The sequence below is a fragment of the Hemitrygon akajei genome, chromosome 14 (genome assembly GCF_048418815.1).
Source record: "Hemitrygon akajei chromosome 14, sHemAka1.3, whole genome shotgun sequence".
Classification (NCBI taxonomy): domain Eukaryota; kingdom Metazoa; phylum Chordata; class Chondrichthyes; order Myliobatiformes; family Dasyatidae; genus Hemitrygon; species Hemitrygon akajei.
This window is the reverse complement of record NC_133137.1, coordinates 95,460,639-95,478,332: the sequence shown is the minus strand read 5'-3', so window position 1 is coordinate 95,478,332 and position 17,694 is coordinate 95,460,639. Positions and strand designations below refer to the sequence as shown.

Here is a 17,694-nt window from a genome sequence, read left to right as displayed (position 1 = left end):
CCACCAGCGGTGGGGCGCAGAAGCCCGCCGTTGTCGACCGCCTTGCCAGTTCCCGGGAAACGCCAGGGCCAGCCGTCGCTGATGGCTACGGCGGCTGGCCATCGGGATAGCCTCCTGTATGTGTGGGACAGCAGGTCGGGACGCCGGTTTTTGGTCGACACCGGTGCCGAGATCAGCGTCTTACCTCCGACGAGTTACAACACCCGCAGCAGGGCGCCGGGTCCCCCCCCGCGGGCCGTGAACGGCAGCACAATAAGGACTTATGGCACCCGTCCGGTGCAGCTACGGTTCGGCTCCAGCCAGTTCACGTGGGACTTCACACTGGCCACCGTAGCCCAACCGCTTCTGGGTGCAGATTTCTTGCGGGCTCACAGCCTACTTGTCGACCTGCCCAGGAAGAGACTGGTTCACGCCGAGACCTTTCAGACGTTCTCCCTGGGTGCAGCCCAGTTGCCAGCCCCTCACCTCGGCTCCATCACGCTGTCCGACAACAACTTCACCAGGGTCCTGGCGGATTTCCCATCGGTTCTGGCACCGCAGTTCGCGGCAGCCATGCCCCGACACGGCGTACAGCACCACATCCTGACCCAGGGACCACCCCTCCACGCCCGCGCTCGGCGGCTTCCCCCAGACAAGCTCCGACTGGCGAAGGAGGAGTTCAAGAGGATGGAGGAATTGGGGATCATCCGGCGGTCCGACAGCCCATGGGCCTCCCCCCTGCACATGGTGCCCAAAGCGACAGGGGGCTGGAGACCGTGCGGCGACTACCGCAGGCTGAACGAGGCTACCACACTGGACCGCTACCCTGTGCCGCACATTCAGGACTTTGCAGCAAACCTGCACGGCGCACGGATCTTCTCCAAGGTAGACCTCATCCGCGGATACCATCAAATCCTGATGCATCCGGACGACGTCCCCAAAACAGCTCTCATCACCCCGTTCGGCCTTTTTGAGTTCCTCCGCATGCCGTTCGGCCTGAAGAATGCCGCACAGACGTTCCAGCGGTTAATGGACGCGGTGGGACGCGACCTGGACTTCGCATTCATCTATTTGGACGACATCCTCATAGCCAGCAGCAATCGTCAGGAGCATCTGTCCCACCTCCGACAACTCTATGCCCGGCTGAGTGACTACGGTCTAACAATCAACCTGGCCAAATGCCAGTTCGGGCTCGACACCATTGACTTCCTGGGCCACAGGATTACCACAGACTGGGCAACCCCTCTGCCCGCTAAGGTAGATGCAGTCCACCATTTCCCCCGACCCACCACGATCAAAGGCCTTCAGGAATTCGTAGGTATGGTCAATTTCTACCACCGCTTCCTCCCTTCAGCTGCCCGGATCATGCGCCCCCTGTTCACCTTGCTGTCCGGTCCGGGCAAGGACATTACCTGGGACGAGGAGTCCGCCGCCGCTTTCATTCAAATGAAGGATGCCTTGGCGAATGCCGCGATGCTAGTGCACCCCAGAATGGACGTCCCTACCGCCCTCACGGTGGACGCCTCTAACACGGCAGTCGGTGGGGTACTGGAGCAGCTCATTGCGGGCCGCTGGCAACCCCTGGCGTTTTTCAGCAAACACCTGCGGCCACTCGAGCTCAAATACAGTGCTTTCGACCGGGAGCTGTTGGCACTATACCTGGCAATCCAGCATTTCAGGTACTTCTTAGAAGGTAGGCCCTTCACCGCGTTCACGGACCACAAACCGCTTACCTTTACATTCACAAAGGTGTCCGATCCCTGGTCGTCCCGCCAGCAGCGCCATCTGTCCTACATCTCTGAATACACGACGGACGTCCGGCACGTCTCGGGTAAGGACAATGTCGTGGCTGATGCGCTCTCTCGCCCTAATATTCACGCCCTTTCCCAAGGGGTAGACTTTGAGGCGCTGGCAGAGGCACAGCAGGCAGATGAGGAGATCCCGAGTTACAGGACCGCAGTCTCCGGTTTGCAGCTCCAGGCCCAGGTGAGAGGACCCTACTCTGTGACGTCGCCACCGGCCAGCCCCGTCCCGTCGTCCCGCCACCTTGGCGACGACGTGTTTTCGACTCTATTCATAACTTGGCGCACCCCTCCATCCGCACTACCGTCCAGATGGTCTCCAGCAGGTTCGTTTGGCACGGACTCCGCAAGCAGGTCCATGAATGGGCCAGAACGTGCATGCACTGCCAGACGGCCAAGGTGCAGCGACACACCAAGGCCCCGCCGCAGCAGTTCCACCCCACCCACCAGCGTTTCGACCACATTCATGTGGATATCGTGGGCCCCCTGCCAGTGTCGCGCTCCGCGCGGCACCTCCTGACTATCGTGGACCGGTTCACAAGATGGCCAGAGGCGGTCCCGCTCACCAACACCACCTCTGAATCTTGCGCCCGGGCACTGATCGCCACCTGGGTGTCCCGCTTTGGTGTACCGGCCCACATTACCTCCGACAGAGGCGCCCAGTTCACCTCCAGCCTGTGGTCAGCGATGGCCAGCCTGTTGGGGACTCAGCTGCACCACACCACTGCCTACCACCCACAGTCGAACGGACTGGTGGAGCATTTCCACCGTCACCTGAAGTCGGCTCTCATGGCCCACCTGCGAGGAGCTAACTGGGCAGACGAGCTTCCCTGGGTCCTACTTGGCATCCGCACGGCGCCCAAAGACGATCTGCACGCTTCGTCGGCCGAGTTGGTGTACGGCGCACCCCTGATCGTTCCCAGGGAGTTCATACCAGCCCCAAGGGGGCGAGAGGAAGAACCCGCAGCAGTCCTGGGCAGACTACGCGAGAGGCTCGGTGCCCTGGCCCCCATACCCACTTCGCAGCCTGGGCAGCACCCGACCTGCGTACCCAAAGACCTGCAGAACTGTAAGTTTGTGTTTGTACGACGGGGCGGGCATCGGCCACCGCTGCAACGGCCCTACGAGGGGCCGTTTACGGTGATCAGAAACAACAGGTCCACGTTCGTGCTGGACGTTGGGGGGAGAGAGGAGGTTTTCACGGTGGACCGACTCAAACCGGCCCATGTGGACTTGGCGCAATCGGTCGAGTTTCCGGCACCGCGGCGCAGAGGCCGACCTCCCAAACAGGGTCCGGCCCAGACTGTGGACATTGGGGGGTGTATCGCCGGTTCTGGGGGGGGGGGGGGAGGGTTATGTGGCGACCCAATTACTAGCACACTCGAACCGGCTGACAAATAGCCAGCGTGCAGGCACAAAGGCTAGGTCCGCAACAAAGGGAGAAAGCCTGAGGGGGTTTCAGTACATGCCTCTCGAGGCATCCGGCGGGGGAGCGAGGCTTTAAAGCAAGACTGTGAAGTTGGAATAAACTTTATCTTTGACTGCAGTTTACCGACTCTGTGTCGTTATTTTAGCGCTGCGCGTAGCACACTGCTACAACAACCTTGTTCAAGAACAAAGGAAGACAAAATGTGGGAAACTATAAGGCAATCAGTTTAACATCTATATCAATATGCTAGAGACAATCATCCAAGAGATAGCCAATCACTTTAAGTTTAAAATAATCCAACCAAATGAACAAAGTTTCTTTAAAGGAAAATCATGTTTTAGTTAACTCGTTTGGCCTTTTCTGTTAAAAGGATTTAACAGGCAGAGGAGATGGAAGTGAAACTACTGAAGTGGTGACTTTGGATTTTCAAGAAACATCTGATTTGCCACATGATTGACTGATTCTCAAGAACTTATGGTATTGGAAGAAGTGTTAGCATGGATTAAAAAATACATCATATGGAATTAGAACTAGAATAATTTCCAAGTTGGAAATTTGTAACTAATGTAGTTACACTGGGTTCTGCATACAGATATTCCTCGCTTTACGAAAGTTCACTTTACGCCACTTCGCTTTTACGAAAGACCTACATTAGTACCTCTTTTTGCTAGCTGGAAGAAATCCAAAGAGGATTTTTGCTTTTACAAGAAAAGGCAAAAAGTGACAGTGAACTGTTATAGAGGCAGCGTGCACCCCGAGCAGCGAGAGTGGCGAAATGCAAAAATAGTGTTCAGCGTTTGTTTTGCTCTCAGCAAAACACTCAGTATCTCAGCATCAAGCCGCCAGAGCTTTGAACTGCGTGAGATTTTCACTACGACTGACAGTGCTGCAATGATTGCAGAAAAGTATGACATTAATTTTGAAAGGGCATGTAGGTTTAGGGCAGGTTTGCAGGATGATTTGAGTGCTTATGATAGAAAAATGCGTGAACCTTCTAGTGTGCTCACTGTCTTCCCGATTCTGGTATGTGAAACCACACTGTACATACATTAATTCTACTTTATATAGGCTGTGTATTTATCATATCATTCCTGCTTTTACTATATGTTAGTGTTATTTTAGGCTTTATGTGATATTCAGTACCATTTGGTAGGTTATTTTTTGGGTCTGGGAATGCTCAAAAATTTTTACCATATAAATTAACGGTAATTGCTTCTTTGCTTTACGCCATTTCAGCTTACGAAAGGTTTCATAGGAACGCTCTACTTTTGGATAGCTGGGGAAACGTGTATTACTATTTATAATAAAGACCTAGCAGAGGGCAGAATACACAGTATTCATGATTGGTAATGACATAAAAATGGGTGAAAGAGCGTATTACATGAGGATATTGTGACTCTACATCAGGACTAGACAAATGGAACTTACTGTGAGAAAGTGAAAGATCATGGACTTAAGGAATTTTAAAAATTAAAAAAATTTAAAAAAGACTTCTGTTGGATGAGGTACAGGGGGACCTAGGTGCTCACGTGCACGTAGGAGACCATTTGAGGTCTGCTGTCCCATGTCAAATGGCAGGGCAGATTTGAGGGGCAGATTTCTTGCATTCTCACTTTCGAGCTTGTGCTGCATAGGCCTGGACATAATAGGTTTCTACAGTTCAGTTTTGTTTTTCTCTACCATTCACCTATCTCTAGGTCTCCAACTGCTCCAAAAAATTATTTTCAACTTCTCCATTTGATTCTTCTGCCAGTGATCCCCAGTTATCATCCCTTACAATGGGGCAGGGGGTGACAGGTACAGGGGAGAAAGAGAAAAAAACCTGCTCTTCATTCTGCCTAGGCTCCTTGAATCCATGCAACTTGATTAGCTTCATTGCTAGTCACTGATCTAAATCACCAATGAACCATCGAAGTTCATGTCAGATAACTTTCATCAGTCCAAAACTGCATTCAGGTCCTGAGATGCACTGATATGGTGCAATAAAGATGATTCACTGCACAGGTCCATTTCTGACCATGTGATGTTCCACTGCTGTCCCTAGCTCAAGGTTACAAGTTTCTGCAAGAAACTATTTTTGTCCAAACCCAAATCAGCATCAGTGAGCAGCTTATATCTAAATAAGTGTTGTGAGATAGAGTCAAAAGTTTCCCTTATTTAGACTTGGGAGGCAAAAATTGACCAAGCAAGACTGATTCACACAGATAGAATATACCTGTGTCATTTGCCAGTCATAAATGAATGCCAATGTCAAAGGTAACAACTGACTGACCTGAAATCTACTTTTCTTTTTACTTACCTCAGGTCTATTTATATTATTACTATATTAAATATATTGAAAAGCATCACCCACTGATCAGAATTCATTCAAATCCTTTCCATCATGTACCAAGCACTCAAATTCACTCTCTGCAGGAGTGGAAAATGGTAAATGTTCTGTTAAGGAATTTCTTTTATCTGTGAACATAAAACTTAACCAAGTATTACCAGAAGCAACATACCTGTGTGTTTTGGAAGTAGTGTCTCCATAGAGGGCGAATTTTATCCTGACCTCCAACATCCCACACAGTGAAACAGATGTTCTTATATTCAACAGTTTCCACATTAAAACCTGAAATATAAACAGCCAAAGTTCAATCACCAGCATCCTTTCTTCTCACAATTAGGTCATGTAAAATCCTCAGGCTCTTCCCAGAACACCCCAAACCTAAGTAAGTCACTAAACTTCTCTCCTAATTAATCCTTTCAAACCCCAAAGGTAGAATATTGATGCTTCCCTCTCCTTCGGTACTGCCACCCATTTCAAAACTTCCATCAGCCAAACTTTTCTTTAAATGACCAGAAAGCCCTCTGTTTTGATGATACTTCTGTCCATTTGCTTTTCTCCCCAAAATTGTTGAATTCCATGTTTTTAATCAATATCACAAACTACATCTTCTGCAAGGTCGTCTTCTGTGGTCCCGTCTCCAAAAACCTGCTGTAATCTCAATTTCTGATATGGGATTGGTCCACATTGTTCCTAGACCTAACTCTGTTAAAAGCCCTCTTCTATATTCTTTCGTTTGCCCCTCCTTCCTCAAGATCCTCCTTAAAACCTGAACAATTTTTTAAATTTTCATTACAATTCCCAATATCACTTTCTTGGACCAGTCTTGTTCATATATCTGATTCTACTCTGAAAAAGACAATTTCTATGTGAAAGGAATAGAACACATTATAGAGTACCTCTTCAAAACAGAGATGCGAAGAAATTTCTTTAGCCAAAGGGTGGTGAATTTGTGGAATTTGTTGCCACATGCAACTGTGGAGGCCAGGTCGTTGGGTGTATTTAATGCCGAAATTGACAGGTTCTTAATTGGACATGGCATCAAAGGTTACAGAGAGAAGGCCAGGAACTGGGGTTGAGGAGGAGATTATAAAAAGGATTGGTCAGGATTGAATGGCAGAGCAGAATCAATGGGCCATATAGTCTAATTCTGCTCCTGTGTCTTATGGTCTAATACAAAGTTATGTTCCTTTACTTGAAAGAGTGTTCTCTGGGCACACTCCGTAGTAGTTTAAATGATGGCGATGGAATGGGTCAACTGTCTACCTTCAGGCAGTACCAAAGAAACAGGATGATGACAAAGTGTCTAAAATTTTAAACCAATAAGAAACCTACCGATAGTAGGAATGGTGGTGACAACCTCACCCAGCTTTAGCTTGTACAGGATTGTAGTTTTCCCAGCAGCATCAAGTCCCACTGAGGTATAAAACAAAAACAAATTAGTTTAGATAGATAATAGTATGCCAAAAATTCCATGGAACCATATTAACTCTAAAATAATCCTTGGGACAATTTTAAAATACAAAGATACAACCACAGAGAAGAAACTTTCAAAATGAAGGGAGGGAGGCAAAAGACAGGAAATTACAGGCCAGTTAGCCTCACTTTAATGTTTGATAAGGTGTTGGGAGTTCATTATTAAGGATGAGGTTTTGAGGGAAGCACAAGATAAAATAGGATGAATTCAGCACGGTTTCCTTAAGGGAAAATTGTGCATGACAGATCTGTTGGGATTCTTTGAGGAAATAACAGGCAGGATAGACAAAGGAGAGTTAGTGGATGTTGCTTACTTGGATTTTTAAAAGACCTTTGACAAGGTGTGATAAACTATTCTCCTACACAAGATAACGGCCCATGGTGTTTCAGGAAAAGCAGCATGGATAGAGATTGGTTAACTGGCAGGAGGCACAGAGTGGAAATAAAGGGTGCCTTTTCAGGTTGGCTGCCAGTGACCAGTGGTGTGCCACAGGGGTCAGTGTTTGGACCACTTCTTTTCACATTATACATAATTAATTTGGATGACTGAATTGATGGTTTTGTGGCCAAGTTTGCTGATGATATGAAGAAAGGTGGAGGGACAGGTAGTGTTGAGGAAGCAGGGAGTCTGCAGAAGGACTTTCAACAGATTAGAAGAATGGGCAAAGAAGTGGTAGTTGCAATATAGTGTAGGGAAGTGCATGGTCACTTTAGTAGGAAAAAAAAGGTATAAGCTATTTTCTAAACAGGGAGAAAACTCATAGGGACTTGGAAGTCCTTGTGCAGAATTCCCTATAGGTTAACTTGCAAGTTGAGTCAAAGACAAGGCAGGCAAATGCGATGAACATTCATTTTGAAAGGAATAGAATATGAAATCAAGGATGTAATGTTGAGGCTTTATAAGGAACTGGTCAGACCACACTGATGGAAGTATTTTGTACCCAATATCTAAGAAAGGATATGCTGATGTAGGAGAGTCCAGAGAAGGTGCACAAGAAGCATCTCAGAAATGGAAGGGTTAACATGAGCATCTGATAGCATCAGATCTGTTTTTGCTGGAGTTTAGAAAGATTTTGGGGTGGGGGGGAGAAGAGGGAAATCTCGTTGAAACCTTGCTAAGAGTGGATGTGGAGAGGATGCTTCCTATAGTGGGGAAGCCTAGAACCAAGGGCACATCCTCAGAATAGAAGGATGTCCCTTTAGAACAGAAATGAGGAATTTCTTTAGCTTATGGAATTGTCACAGTTGGCTGTGGAGGTCAAGACTTTGGATATATTTAAAGCAGAGGTTGATAGGTTCGTGATTAGTAATGGTGTCAAACGTTAAGGGGAGAAGATGTGAGAATGGGACTGACAGGGACAATAAATCAGCCATGATGGAATGGCTGAGCAGATTCAATTTTCCAAATGGCCTAATTTGCTCCTATGCCTTATGGTCATATGAATTTACAGCTACAGCTGGGGGTAATGTTTTGGTAATTTTCATTAATTCAGGGGTTGTCACTAATACAGGGAGAGCTCACAAACACATTTAAAGTAATGAAGACATAAATTAGTTGATAAAAAAGTTTCCAGACACTAAGGAGCCCAGGATAAATGATGCAGCAATTAGGTGGCAAAGCTCAAGAAACTTTTCCTTTATTGAGTCGCAAAGCTGTGGAATTCTACAATGAAATGAGTTAAAACAACAGCTATGTCATCAGTTTAGAATAGCTAGTTACATAGAAATTATAGCACTGAAATAGGCTGTTCAGCCCAAAAAAATTTATACTAGCATTTATTATCCTTCCAGCAACCTTCCCCCAACCCAACAACTCACCCTTCTATTCCTAATGCTCTTGTGCATTTATTGACTTTCCCCATAAACACACCTATGCTGGTCACCTTTCCATCATTGAAGTATGAGTCAAAGTTAATGTGTATTACCAACGAATATATTCCAATTTAAACATAAAAGGGTCCTTTTTAAATGTTTATTGATAAGAGTTGCAATTCAAGTTATCCAAGTTTATAAAACATAATCACTGAGTATTATTTATGGGCCAGAAGTTCTTAGTCTTAAAAACTAATTTTATGCCCAAATCATACTAATCAGATCATTACCAATACCATCACTTGAAAGAAAGAAAATATTTTTCCAAGTTTATCACAATCCAATTTCTATCTTAATCTCATGTGTATACTACAATCCTAATTCCACTTCCTGTCAGGTGTTAAAAAAAAACTAAAATTATACTTTTCACTCCTGTCTGTGAGAATTATTCGATGTGACCGGATGCTCTGTCAGCTTCATCATATTTCAACTATCAAATGCCAAATAACCCTATGCTGGATAGCACTGCCTGACAGCAGCTGACAACAACAAAAGAAATTGAAGCTTAGAGATCAAAAGCTTTTGGGCGATTCCCTTCTTGAAGGACAGCAGTGAGTGCTGTCACTGTCTTATGAAGACCACCATATTCAAAATACAGAAAATTAAAATTAGCACTTTTAAACAGAAAGCAGTTCATAATTTAGTAAAGAACCAGGGCAGACTCAAAAGGCCCAGCAGAATTTTTAATAAAAGATAGAGGGGCAAAGCATAAAAGGAATCTAAATCTCTTTAATAAAAATAATTCAGGGGTTCCCAATGTATGCAAATTACAGCTGGCATTTCTGTGCAGAAGCTGGTGCAATGTGGAAGGTTGTGGGGAAAGTGCAATGCTATCAACCTCATCACATCCAATACGAAATTTTACCACCCAAAGTTCTCCAGAACAAGTTGAAGGATTGAAGTTAGCTTTATCATTAGCTGAAGAGTTCAATCCAACTTGGGACTACTGTGAGGAATAACAGTTAAACAGACATTCCAACATTATTAACCCACTACCAAAGTAAATTACGCTATACATAAAATCAGCTGAGACCAGTTAAGTGAACACGAGTAGCTAAGGAACTTTAATACAGAGGAAAAGCAACACTAAGTGATATGGAATAAATAATGAATGCCAGCAAGACCTCATTTTTTTGATGAACTAACAGAACAGCTTGATAATGGCAATACATTGGATGCCATGGACACAAGTTTTTTGTACAAGTTAGTATAGACCAGAGGTGTCGAACTCAATTGCACATGGGGCCAAAACTCAAAGCACACTTTAGGTCGCGGGCCGAACAGGATAAACATTTATTGAACACACTAAAACTAAACATTTTTTGAACATAAATATGAATAAAAACAGACAGGAATATTATTCCAGAAAAAATAAACTAAAACTTTAAATAACTTAAATATTTTGTTCTCCATAAAAATATCTCCTGTCAGTATTATACAAGTTAGAAATATGAGCATGCTGCAAAAAACCCCTGAAAATATAAATAAAATTTGTGCTTTTCAGCAAAAGTTAAAACAACAACAAATCAAAACACTCAGTTTTCTTTGCTCTTATGCCGTTTTGTCAGAGCTGGATGTTTGGCATCTTTTCTTGGCAATAAGTTGGTTTAGGTTTGGTGTAAGGTTCTGTGTTGTGGAGATTCTCAGGATGGACTGCAGGTGTACATCAGTGAGACAACTCCTGTGTGATGTTTTGTTAATCTTCATCACTGAGAAAAGCTTCTCACACAGACATGTGCTACCAAACATGCACAAGGTTCGAGCCGCATGTAGACGGAGCTGAGGCATTGCTTCAGGAATGGAGCGAATAAACTGTACGGGCCCTGCAGTGTCGTACTTTGCCTTTAGTGTCCCAATACACTGCAGCTTTGACTTCAGAATAGCGTTGTATACAGCAACAGACGCTTGACACGGGAATGTTCCCAGGTAGCCTATCGGCAGCTGTTGCGCTGCATTATGGGATCTGTAGTTTGCGTGTTATCAGCGCTTCATATCGCCGGGCCATTAATAATTAAAATAATAGATCTATCTAAAATGATCTCGCGGGCCGGATATGGCCCGCGGGCCTTGTGTTTGACACCTATGGTATAGACTAAAATACTTGTTACAAAATTGTAGCATGGATTTGAACTCAGCTAATAGGGTAGAAAACATTATTGGTAAACACTTGCTCTTCAGACGAGACAAGTACACATATCGTAAAGGGTCACTGCTTTTCTTAATACATTAACAACATGCACTTTGATATATAGTGCATAATTTCTAAATTTGCAAATGATGGATTGAGAATACAAAGGGAGAATCAATCCAGCTGGATACAGTAAAAAGGAGGGGTTAGTGAAGTTCAAGAATGGAGTGGTAGCTAACATAAAATGGAAAGTCTACTTTGTTTCAATTATAATTCATCAGAAGAGTAATGAAGCCAATTTTACAGGCAAAATGGACAAATGGTGAAAGCACAAAGGAAGGCCAAAGACAACTTTTAATTAGTAATTATCAAAGCAAAGGACTTTCCCCAAAGCTTAAATAATCAAACAGACCATGAAAAAGTATTAGAAAACCTATCACCCAAAAATGGACAACTCACTTAACACACAGGTTACATCCCATTCTGCCAAGAGAAATACTGATGAAAAACTGATGAGACTTTAACCAACCTCCTTCAATCTTCCTAGTCAATGCCAGAGAAATGGAGATTTCCTTATGCTACACTCCAGTTTTGATCAGGAAAAAAGTAGGCCAAGAATGAATATGCCAAATACAGGCCAGTTTAATAAGTAGCAGAGAAGCTTACTGAAATAATATTTTGGGAGAAAGCCCAGTATGGACACTGAAGAGGCAGAAAATTAGGGGAAAATTGATTTGATGAGCGAACAGGGAGGATGGATGAGGGCAATTAAGATTATGCATACAATGACATGCAAAAGTTTGGGCACCCCTGGTCAAAATTTATCTTGAATAGTTAAGTGAGTACAAGATGAACTGATCTCCAAAAGTCATAAAGTTAAAGGAGAAACATTCTTTTCAACATTTTAAGCAAGATTAGTGTACAATTTTAGAGTGAAAAAAAGGAAAGACACACCATGCAAAAGTTTGGGCACCCCAAGAGATTTGAGCTCTCACGTAACTTTTACCAAGGTCTCAGACGTTAATTAGCTTGTTAGGGCTATGGCTTGTTCACAGTCATCGTTAGGAAAGGCCAGGTGATGCAAATTTCAAAGCTTTATAAATACCCTGACTCCTCAAGCCTTGTCCCAACAACCTGCAGCCATGGGCTCCTCCAAGCAGCTGCCTAGCACTCTGAAAATTAAAATAAATGATGCCCACAAAGCAGGAGAAGGCTATAAGGAGATAGCAAAATGTTTTCAGGTAGCCATTTCCTCAGTTCGTACTGTAATTAAGAAATGGCAGTTAACAGGAACAGTGGAGGTCAAGCTGAGATCTGGAAGACCAAGAAAACTTTCGGAGAAAACTGCTCTTAGGATTGCTAGAAAGGCAAATCAAAACCCCTGTTCGACTGCAAAAGACCTTCAGGAAGATTTAGCAGACTCTGGAGTGGTGGTGTACCATTCTACTGTGCAGCGACACCTGCACAAATATGACCTTCATGGAAGAGTCATCAGAAGAAAAGCTTTCCTGCATCCTCACCACAAAGTTCAGTGTCAGAAGTCTGCAAAGGAACATCTAAGCAAGCCTGATGCATTTTGGAAGTAAGTCCTGTGGACTGATGAAGTTAAAATGGAACTTTTTGGCCGCAAAGAGCAAAGGTATGTTTGGAGAAAAAAGGGTGCAGAATTTCATGAAAAGAACACCTCTCCAACTGTTAAGCATGGGGTGGATCGATCATGCTTTGGGCTTGTGTTGCAGCCAATGGCACAGGGAACATTTCACTGGTAGAGGGAAGAATGAATTCAATTAAATACCAGCAAACTCTGGAAGCAAACATCACATCGTCTGTAAAAAAAAAAAGAGCTTAAGATGAAAAGAGAATGGCTTCTACAACACAATAATGATCCAGAACACACCTCAAAATCCACCTCAAGAGGTGCAAGCTGAAGGTTTTGCCATGGCCCTCACAGTCCCCCGACCTAAACATCATCGAAAATCTGTGGATAGACCTCAGAAGAGCAGTGCATGCAAGACGGTCCGTGAATCTCACAGAACTACAAGCCTTTTGCAAGGAAGAATGGGCGAAAATCCCCCAAACAAGAATTGAAAGACTCTTAGCTGGCTACAGACAAGCTGTGATACTTGCCAAAGGGGGTGTTACCAAGTACTGACCATACAGGGTGCCCAAACTTTTGCTCCGGGCCCTTTTCCTTTTTTGTTATTTTAAAACTGTAAAAGATGGAAATAAAAAAGTAATCTTGCTTAAAATATTAAAGAAATGTGTCATCTTTAACTTTATGCCTTTTGGAAATCAGGTCATCTTTTACTCACTCAGCTATTCACAGAAATTTTGACCGGGGCGCCCAAACTTTTGCATGCCACAACTCTATACAGGCAGTCCCCAGGTTACGAACGAGTTCCATTCCTGAGCATGTCTTTAAGTCAGATTTGTACATAAGTCGGAACAGGTACATCCGGTATTATTTAGCGTCAGTTACTCAGACATTTGTCTTAGTATATAGTATATATTTTACCTTTCTATGCATATAAAACACTTAAGAAACGTATACTTTTCAATAATTAAAACCACTGTGTTGCTTAATAATAATTGTAGCTTTCATTGGGGCAGGGCCTTTCACCTGCTCCATTATTTTCACTTCATCCTTTACCTGTATCCTTTAAAGTTGTTCCGATCGTTTAGTGACTGTAGCCTAAAGCTTTTCCAATGACAAATGGCGTTTCACCTCTTTCCAATCACTTTACTATTTCCACTTTATTTTCAATCGCGATCATTTTCCGTCAATGGAACAGAAATTTGCGGATTTTATGTTCTATCGCTGAGCAGCAGTGAACTGTCTGATTGGCCTATCAGAGTTCTCTTTAGGAACTAGTTGACTTATCAGCATTTCTGATCTGTCTATTGTTCACGATTGCACTTAATAAAAGAACTACAGCAGCAGCCGCAGGCGGTGGGTCTTGTACTGCTCTGGGTCCTAAAGTCCACCCGCACTGAGACAGGTTAAATGGGACAAGTGGAGATGGTGCTGGCTGGAAAAGGGGGGATCGGGCTGAATCTGGCTAAGAAATATTTAAGCCAAATACAAAGTTACACACTCAACACAGTGTTAACAGCAACAACTTAAAATGGCGGATGGCATCATGATCCGACTTAAAATGGCGGACGGCATTTTCCTCCTTCCATTCGTAAATACGAGTTGTCCGTAAGTTGGACGTTTGGAACTCAGGGACTGCCTGTATACACATGGTACATAGTATCAAAATTGAAACCCAAGGATAAAAGACAGATACAGATAAAGAATTGGCTGAACAAAAGAACATAACTCAAGGAAATTGTGTTGTGTGCTTGACCAGTGGTAGTTGTGTATTCCTGAATTCTTCAGGATTTATTACTATTCTGAATATACAATAAAGATTTGTGGATGAAGTTACAGATCATAATTCAAAACTTGCACAAAACTTTGCAGTAAAAAGTTAAACACAATACACTTGGCTGGTGTAGCTTTATGGCAGATGTAACTTATATAGTAATTTTAACAATGTAAAACATCAAGCTCTTTCACATATCCATTAACGCTGAATCAGGACAGATGGCCAAAAACAAAATGATCAAATAGATTTCAAGAAAAAAATAGGGAATGAATATCAGCTGAGAATCTAAGCACCTCAAGGAATAATTTTCAAGGGGAAGTCAATAATTGCAAACACAATCAAGATCCCAGATTTGGAGAAAAGAAGTGAGATAATGCCAAAAGACTGGGAGTTCTGAGGTTTACACATGGCTCAATAAATGGCCTAAGTTCCCGTTAGCCATTGTCCTCCTTGGTGGTAGAAGTAAGGCTTTAGAAGAGGCTATCAGAGTAGCTATCAGAGTCAAGATTAGAAAAAGAAAGATAATTATTTTTAAGAGGTTTTGCTTAATGGGGAGACACCATAGTATAGCAGAGGGAACAGATTTAAGACAATAAATGATACTTTTAGTGAAAAAAAGGTTGGGATTTCAAATTGCCCTGGGAGATGGGGTGAAGAAACGAGCTTTAGGTAACACATGCCATGAATTTTAATACAAATACATTTGAAGAGATCATTTTAGTAGAAGAAACAAGTGGGGCCAGTACAAACCAAATACCCGGTAGTTGAATTTAATAAGAGGTGCAAGATCAGAGACTTAGTGGCATGGCACTCGTTGTGAAGACAGAAACAAGGGTTAAACTATATCTTTATCGAAATCATTGAGCTGCAGTTGGAGAATTGTATAACATTGGGTAAAAAAGATGTCAGAACCTTGGAAATGGTATTGAAGGGTGTCTAGAAAAGCACAGGGGGTAGGGCTAAGCAGTAAAAGTGAGATTTTACAGAATGGCACATAAATATGCATGAATTGATATGGATGTATCAAATAAGAAGCCATTCTCATCGAGGAAGTTACCAGGAAAGTTGAAAGCAAGGCAGTGGATATTGTCTACTTGACTTTAGCAAGGTCCTACAAAAGGCCTGGTTAAGAATATTGAGTCACATGGCATTCAAGTTGAGCTAGTAAATTAGGTTAGACATTGGTTTTGCGGGAGAAGGCAGAATGTAGTTGTTGATGGCTACGCCTCTGACTGGAGGCCTGTGACTAGCAGTATGCTGCAGGGATCAATGCTGGGTCCACCGGTTTTCATCTATATTAACATTCTGGATGATAATGTGGTTAACTGGATCAGCAAAATTGTGAATGATGCCAAAATTGGGGAAGTAATGGACAAACAGGAAAACTATTAAAGTTTGCAGCGGGATCACAACCAGCAGGAAAAATGGGGCAAAAAAAAAATGGCAGATGGAATTTAATGCAGACAAATGTGAGGCACTGCACTTTGGGAAGACCAATCAGGGTAGGTCTTATACGTTGAGTGATTGGACACTGAGAGGGGCAGTAGAACAGAGATCTGAGAGTACAGATCCATTCCTTGAAAGTGGTGTCACAGGTAGATAGGTTCGAAAAGAGAGCTTTTAAACACACTGGCCTTCATAAATCAAAGTATTGAGTACAAAAATTGGGATGTTGATGTTGAAATTATATAAAATGTCAGTGAGGCCTAATTTAGAGCATTTTGTGCAGTTCTGGCCACTTACCTCCAGGAAAAACATCAATAAGATTGAAAGAATGCAAAGAAATTTACAAGGATTTTGTCAAGACTTAAGGTATATAAAAAGGTTGAATAGGTTAGGACCTTACTCCCTACAGCAGGAGAAAATGAGGGGAGATTTTATAGAGATGTATAAAATGTTGAGGGGTATGGATAGGGTAAATGGAAGCAAGCTTTTTCCACTGAATTTGGGTGATACCACAATCAGAGGTCATGGGTTAAGGATGAAAAGTGGAATATTTAAGAGGAACATGAGGGGGAACTTCTTCACTCAGAGTGATTAGAGTGCAGAAGAAGTTGCCCATAAAAGTGTTGGACATAGGTTTGCTTTCAACAAGGTACAAGGATGGGAGGGGTATGGAGGATGCAGGTCAATGAATAGTTTAGCACAAACTAGATAGGCCAAATGGCCTGTTTCTGTGCCGTAGTGTTCTGTGACTATAGCAGCCTGGTCATGACCAGAGGTGTCTGAGTATGTATTAACTGCAATTTAATTTAATATTCACAATGGAATTACTAGAGACAAATATCAGTACATTATGGAAAAGAAAACAGCAAAATAGACCAGCTAAATAATATTCAAGGCGTCGAAACAAGCCTGATGGATAAATGCCCAGGTGCTGTCCTGCGTTCCCCCCTTCCACCCTGCACCATATATCCGTCAGCAAATCAAAAAGAGGTTAGTTCTGATTCACACTCAGATCAACCGGCCTTTAGGGAAAAAAACAGCAAATGTCTCACATTAACGACATAATTCTGAAACAAATATTACATTTTGAACTATTAGTTTATCACGAAACGCCACAAAAGCCATAGTTTCTGACCCTGAGCAAGACTACCCTCCCAAGGTAAACGAAGAGGCGTACCCAGCCCTCCCCGGCAGCAACCACCTGCTCCCTCACCACTCCCGTACACGAGTCTTTGGTTCTCTGATAGTCCTTACCGATAAAGAAACCGAAAAAAAGAGACCGGAATGGAAAGAAATAACGCTCAATCACGTGAAAGTAAGGGTGACCCGCCTCAGACTGCAATCCCTAAAACCCCGAGAATGGTAGCCCGCATACTTCGCCCTCAACGCGTGAACACAATGATTTAACGATCCCTATTTAGGTTCACCTTTACCCAGAGTTATTCGGGGCCGATAAGGACCCCTTCCAACCTTACCCATCAGGATCCGCATCTGCTTCTTTCCGAATAATCGACTGAATAAGGAGGAAATGGAGAGCCCCATGGTTGTGAAGGTAGGTCGCGGCCTGGTGACTCGGAGGTGTCAAGACACGAAATGGAGTTGGAGGCTCGGGCGGGTCCGGGGAAGGGGGGGGGAATCGAGATCTTGACCCTTTCGATATTAACGTGAGTGGATCTCTACTCGGCAAAGCGGCGAAATCGAAAATAAAAATCCCGATTTGCGATTTAAACGAGCTCAGTAGATCTGATAACGGTTTGCAGGCTCTAACGCGGCTAACGTTTCTACTGACGTTTTCCGGCCAACAATAAAGAAATGACGTCAGAAGCCGAACTTCCACGCGTTCCTTCCGGTCGGGGTGACCAACG

At 43.6% G+C, this 17,694-nt stretch overlaps 1 protein-coding gene across 1 annotated transcript in view; it reads right to left on the bottom strand.

Moving 5' to 3' along the window:
* The window catches only part of LOC140738814 (ADP-ribosylation factor 5), a 39,809-nt gene extending 22,134 nt beyond the window's left edge, over window positions 1-17,675 (bottom strand). Inside the window, exons 1-3 of the mRNA XM_073066696.1 lie at window positions 17,305-17,675; window positions 6,872-6,952; window positions 5,712-5,821 (exon numbers count right to left, since the gene is read on the bottom strand). Coding sequence (XP_072922797.1) covers window positions 5,712-5,821; window positions 6,872-6,952; window positions 17,305-17,371 — 258 coding nt within the window. The 5' untranslated portion in view covers window positions 17,372-17,675. The remainder of the gene's footprint in view (window positions 1-5,711; window positions 5,822-6,871; window positions 6,953-17,304) is intronic.
* Between the last annotated feature and the right edge of the window lie 19 nt (window positions 17,676-17,694).